At 36.3% G+C, this 6,337-nt stretch overlaps 1 protein-coding gene across 1 annotated transcript in view; it reads right to left on the bottom strand.

Annotated features, from left to right (window-relative positions):
* LOC112524825 overlaps nucleotides 1-4,211 on the bottom strand; it is a 25,025-nt gene extending 20,814 nt beyond the window's left edge. Inside the window, exons 1-2 of the mRNA XM_025134773.1 lie at nucleotides 3,701-4,211; nucleotides 718-827 (exon numbers count right to left, since the gene is read on the bottom strand). Of these exons, the coding sequence (XP_024990541.1) occupies nucleotides 718-827; nucleotides 3,701-4,211 (621 nt within the window). The remainder of the gene's footprint in view (nucleotides 1-717; nucleotides 828-3,700) is intronic.
* Between the last annotated feature and the right edge of the window lie 2,126 nt (nucleotides 4,212-6,337).

Genomic DNA, 6,337 nt, shown 5'->3' with positions numbered 1-6,337 from the left:
GCTGAAGAGGCATAGGTTGCACCATGCGCGGTGTCAGGTACTTTGCTATTTATCGAATACCTAAGCATGAATTTACTAGTTTTGTGTGCCAATTAACCCGTCGTATGCCTTAAGTTCAATTGTTTYTAGTTGAATTACCTTGTCACAATTTAAAGATTATCATTGGTGATAAATATACTTTGATTACTAGACATATTATTGACGTGTTACCAAACAATGGTTGAAAATTTGAGATTCAATTGTTAGTATCGACATTAGAGGATTAAGCTATAATAAGTGCGAATTAACCATGCATGTAAGACTAAAATAAATAGATGATTAGAATAAGATTGAGTGACCAAAAGATTTTCTCGTGATGGAAGAACTATTAAATAAAGATAAAAATAAGTATGACAAAATTAAGTAGAAATTCCGAGGACGGAATTTTCTTTCAAGAGGGGGAGAGTTGTAAAACCCAAAATTTTAAATATATATATATTGTACGAGTCTTTAAATATATAATTTTTATTTATTAAATTTATTTGAGGTGTTAAAATATTTATGTGGTTAGTTAAAGAAATAATTATCGAAATCTTAAAATAAGTTAAAAATCGGACCAAAAGTGAAAGAAAAAGTCGGGACATGGGTGAAAGTTGTAAATTCGCGAGAGTTAAGGGGTTGGCTCAGATGTAAGCAGGTCCAAATCAGAAAGACTTGTTTTGTAAATATGCATCAGACCTGCAAATTCAGAAGCACGAAAACAACCTCTGTTGGGTCAGATGTAAGCATGTCCAAATCAGAAGGACCTCTTTTGTAAATATGCATCGGACCTGCAAATGCAGAAGAACCTGTTTTGTAAATATGCATCAAATTTGCAAATTCAGAGATACGAAATCGACCTCTCCTTTGAAGCTCCCTATTGGTCTGATTATTCAACTATTACGATAAAAATCTCAATATACATATAGGCTACACTTTGCTCTAGAGTTTTCATCCAAACTTTCGTTGAGAATCGGGAGAGAAATCGGAGCTCGAAAGTCCCCATCCGAAATCTTCGTTTTTCGTCGATTAGAGGTAAAATACTCAATTAACATTCATGTTCTTTTATGGTTGGCTTCATTTTTAGGTCATCTATAGAACCTTAGTAGCCTTATGTCTCAGATTTTAGTTTTTGAATGTCGAATTATATTCCAAGTCTGGTTAATGAAACCAGAGGCTCTGGTCGTGAAGACCAGAAGCTCTGGAAGAGAGACTAGAGGGGCTCTGATCCTGTGTTGAAATATATTCCAAGTCTGGTTGGTTCAACCAGAGAGGCTCTGGTCAATACAACCAGAGGGGCTCTAGTCAATACAACCAGAGGGGCTCTGGTCCTAAAGGACAGTTTCTCCCTTGAGAAGGGGAAAACTTGGCCTATGGCCATTGGTATTGGTTAAGAGTGTTTTGAACCAGAATGATTGTTTTCATGAGGAATCAGAGAGGCTCTGATCTTAGATTTTGAAATATAGGATTCTGGTATTTGATTTGGAGGATGAGCAAGTTTTTTTACTATATATGTTAAATTGGATTAAATGATTTGTGTCTTTTTATAAGAGCTTCTATGTCAAAATCTTGCTTTTGAAGTTTTAAGAAAAGGAGTTTTATACTTAGAATCTTTTTATGAAAAACAGACCAGAGAGGCTCTGGTTGACTTTCACGTTGAACCAGATAGGCTCTGGTTGGTCATGTCTTTGGAACCAGAAGCTCTGGTTAGTAGAACCAGAAGCTCTGGTTAGTAGAACCAGAGGCTCTGGTCGAACATGAACTTTTTATAATTGCTCGTTTTATGAAAAAGGCTATCTTATTGGTTGAAGGTTTATCTAAAGACAATTTTTGAGAAATTATATGAGTCAGAGGTGCTGGTTAGTACAACCAGAGGCTCTGGTCATGAAGACCAGAAGCTCTGGAAGAGAGACCAGAGGGGCTCTGGTCCTTTGTTGAAAAATATTCTAATTATGATTTGGAACCAGAGGCTCTGGTCATGAAGACCAGAAGCTCTGGAAGAGAGACCAGAGGGGCTCTGGTCCTTGATGTTGAATTATTTTTTAAGTAGGGGTTGGTTGTCTGGTCGTGAAGCCAGAAGCTCTGGAAGAGAGACCAGAGGGGCTCTGGTCCTGGATGTCGAAATATATTCTAAGTATGGGTTGGTTCAACCAGAGGCTCTGGTCATGAAACCAGAAGCTCTGGAAGAGAGACCAGAGGGGTTCTGGTCCTGGATGAATTATTTTCTAAGTATGGTTTACAACCAGAGGGGCTCTGGTCAATACAACTAGAGGGGTTCTGGTCAATACAATCAGAGGGGCTCTGGTCCATACAACCAGAGGGGCTATGGTCCTAAAAGCGTTTGTGATATAGTTTTAAGACATATAGCTAGACGATACACCTTATGTCGGAACTCACGTTCCTATAATTTTAGTTGATGTGAGGGACGTTCTTAAGTATAGTTGACCAAGGTTGACCCTAGCCGACGTAGTTGACCATAAGTTGACTTTTATGTTAGCCTTTGGGAGAAATTAATCATTTATATGCTATTTGSTATTATAAATTGTAGGTTACCAGTCAGCAACGTTAGTTAAGCAATCTTCGTTATCAGGTGAGTACATTATGCGATTTTTATGGGATATATACATGATTATTACAAAARTATTTTATCCWTGATATATGCATGATATGTTTATATGCATATGATGATAACTTGATTATATTGATGTGCATGATATGAAAGGTGATGTTGATGAGAAAGATTATGATGACTTGTTATTATCAATATGATATTCAAGTATGTGTATAATGTGAAAAATGACGATGATGCATATGKRATTTATGTTGTCACTTGCATGAGATGTRWGTYGCATGTCACGATGAGATTTGCATTAATGAGTGAGTATTGCAAATAAATGATATACAACTAGTATGATTCGGCAAGATTCGTCCACCGTACGGGGTGAGTTGGACATGAAAGGAGGGCTTGCAATTCCGAGGTCTTGGAGTCCTTGTCCATAGAATACGCCACATACGCAAAGAAAAGTGACGAGCCGAGGCTTCACTTGCAAGATAATAATTAAAATACACTAAAACATTGTTTTTATGTGCATGTCATGATGAGATTTGCATTCATGAGTGAGTATTGCAAATAAATGATATGCAACTAGTATGATTCGGCAAGATTCGTCCACCGTACGGGGTGGGTTGGACATGAAAGGAGGGCTTGCAATTCCGAGGTCTTGGAGTCCTTGTCCATAGAATACACCACATACGCAAAGAAAAGTGACGAGCCGAGGCCTCACTTGCAAGATAACAATTAAAATACACTAAAACACTGTTTTGTGTGTGCATGTGATCATGAAACCATATTGTATTCACTAAGCTTTTTGCTTATACTATACATGTATATATCTCARGTGTCATTTGTCAGTAGACGAGTGAATGAAGAAAGACGGGACTATGTTTTTGAAYMATGCTWGMTTAGATATTTTAATTAGCATTGATTATGTTAAAGTATTTTATGCTTCCACAATTATGTAAAGAATTATGTTAAACATATTATTTGTGTTTGAAAATGTAAGTTCGTATTTTTGTTCATGACATAAGTTATTAAGAATGACGTCACGACACTCGAATGAAAGAAAAGAAAAAAAAATCGGGGCGTGACATTCACAGACAACAAGAATGGACTCTTGTTTACCTTTTTTTTTCTTTGAATCGACCATATAAGCTAGAAAATCTTGACACCCTTTTTGTACACATTTTATGGCTTTCATGATATATATCAGGCTGTTATTATGATCCTGCAGATCACCATAAATCACAATCGGTCCTTTCCCCGGTAAATCAATATTGATTAGCTTTTTGTTATACACAATACTAGCCTGATTTTCTGCTAACCAATCCATGCCCACCACAACATCAAACTCTCTCATCGGTAATGGGAACAGACGAATTGGCAATCCATAGTCCTCAATTTCAATTTGACAATTATCAAAAACACAGGTAATAGATATTTGACTATTATTAGCAGTATCATGTACTAAATTATAATCAAGAGGCACAAAATTCACGTATAAATACCTCACAAATAATGGCGATATAAATGAATAACTAGCACCATAATCAAATAGAACCTTAGCATATACGAAGTTGATAAGATATGTACATGTTACCACATCAGGGGTTTCCTCTGCCTCTTTTCTTGTCATCTGAAAATATCGGCTGCTCGTCCTTTCCGATTCACATATTCGGATATTGACTCCTCCACTCGTACTCGGAGTATTCCCACCTAAAGTCAACCTTGGAACTTTAAATGATAATAATCAGGTCTAATATGGTTAGGGGAATTATAATGAAAACATCTTTGAGGAATTCGACAATTTCTGGATAAGTGCCCCGACTCCCTACATCTGTAACATTTCCTCTTTTCAAAATTACAGTCACCCTGATGAACATGGTGACATCTATGGCACGGTCTTTCACCAAATGTTTTGGTATGAAGATTTTCTATTTTTACAAATTTTGGTTTTCTGTATTTAGTAGAAGACCCTTCCCATTTCCTCTTTTCAACCACTTTCTCCTCTCCCTGCCTGTTCTTGTTCCTTTCAGTTGTCTCTGCAGCATCTACGGCTAGTGGAAATGTAGAGGGATTCATGGCAATTACGAACTCTCGTATGGAAGGCTTTAACCCCCAAATGTACCTCTCGACTTTACGAGATTCTGATGAAATATAATGTTCTGCAAATCAGGAGTGTTCGATAAATTTCTTAGTATATTCCCTTACCGTCTGATTACCTTGTTCTAACTTTAAGAATTGTTCTTCCAGTTGTCTGACGGCTACTTTTGGACAGAACTTCTCCCTGAATCAGGCAACAAATTCCATCCAGGACATTGTCTGCAAAATGTTGGGTCTTGCTAGTGATTCAACGTCCCATCAGTACTGTGCATTTGACTTTAGCATTGATACAACAAATCTGACTCTATCTTCATATGAACATTTATTAGTATTAAATACATATTCTATCTCCATTAATCAACACATTGCCTTTACAAGGTCTCTTTTTCCAGAGAATGTAGGTTTACAGGTTAAAAACATTTTGATGTCGCCCCCTCTGGTGTTTGTAGATTGGATCTATGGATTTATTTCGACCCTTTCTGTTTCTACCCTGGTTGGTAGTCCCATAAAAGACGTTAGTGTATTCCTTGTCTTACTCATTTCTTCTGCTAACAGGCCCGGAATACCATACTCAGGACGTTGTATTGGTTCTTGATTCACATTTTTCTGAATTGATTCACCTTTGTCTGGATGAACTTCAGGTTGACTGATTCTTCCTCTCCCATGACCCCTTCCATGGCCTCTACCCCGACCTCTCCCTCTGCCTTTGCTCGCTAGTAGACTTGTAGGAATATTTTCTGGTGAACTCTCCCTTTCATTCGGGCTAATAAGGGTGATCCTTTCAGATCTTCGTGAATGACTTGCCATATATAAAATTTCAATATTTAATATTCACTTAATCACTTTCCCAAATGTAATAAGGTATCCAAGTACTGTAAACTCATAATTACATTGGCCAATTGTAATATGAATTTACTTTACATATCTGTTTTTAACCGATCATATTTATTCCAAAGTTTCTACATACGTCAAGGACCCTTAATATGCAAATAATACAGTTTAAGTCTAGGCATCATGCTGAATACCTAAATCCCTTAAACTCAGGCTTTGATACCAAACTTGTAACACCTCAATATCACATTTTCATATAACCATGTATTTCATATTTCAAAAATACAAATTTACACGTTCAGAACCAAATATACAAAAACTATATTACAAAATAGCTAACAACTTTTTCCACAAAATCTATATACAACATATGAATACATATCAAGTATTTAGATACAAAAGAAAATTATGCTAGCTTAAAAATCCATGCAAGCATAATATAACGCTTCACAATTTCCCCTTCCCCTTGTCCTTTTGTTGTGCCGGCCGGACCCATAATGCATATTTTTAAAACATAAAATGAGGATTAGACCTTGAGCTCTAGTGAGAAATCCCTTTGATACAATTACAGGGTGAATAATCATCAAATCATATTTATGAATCACATTTGTAATGATAACAAATGTATATATTATTTTGATATAATAAACCTCATTTATTGCATTCAATTACCCAAATAAGTTGATAAACACGTTATGGATAAAACTTATCGCATCATATAAAGTTTATACAAATTCCTCGCATCACATGGATGAGACAAACCTATGTCTTCGCAACATACTGGTGTGAGAAATATAAACTTATCGTATCATACTGTGCGATAAACCT

This window comes from Cynara cardunculus (genome assembly GCF_001531365.2).
Source record: "Cynara cardunculus var. scolymus isolate 2C chromosome LG 13, CcrdV1, whole genome shotgun sequence".
In the NCBI taxonomy this organism is placed as follows: domain Eukaryota; kingdom Viridiplantae; phylum Streptophyta; class Magnoliopsida; order Asterales; family Asteraceae; genus Cynara; species Cynara cardunculus.
Note: the sequence above shows the minus strand (reverse complement) of the source record. Positions and strands in the feature narration are given on the sequence as shown.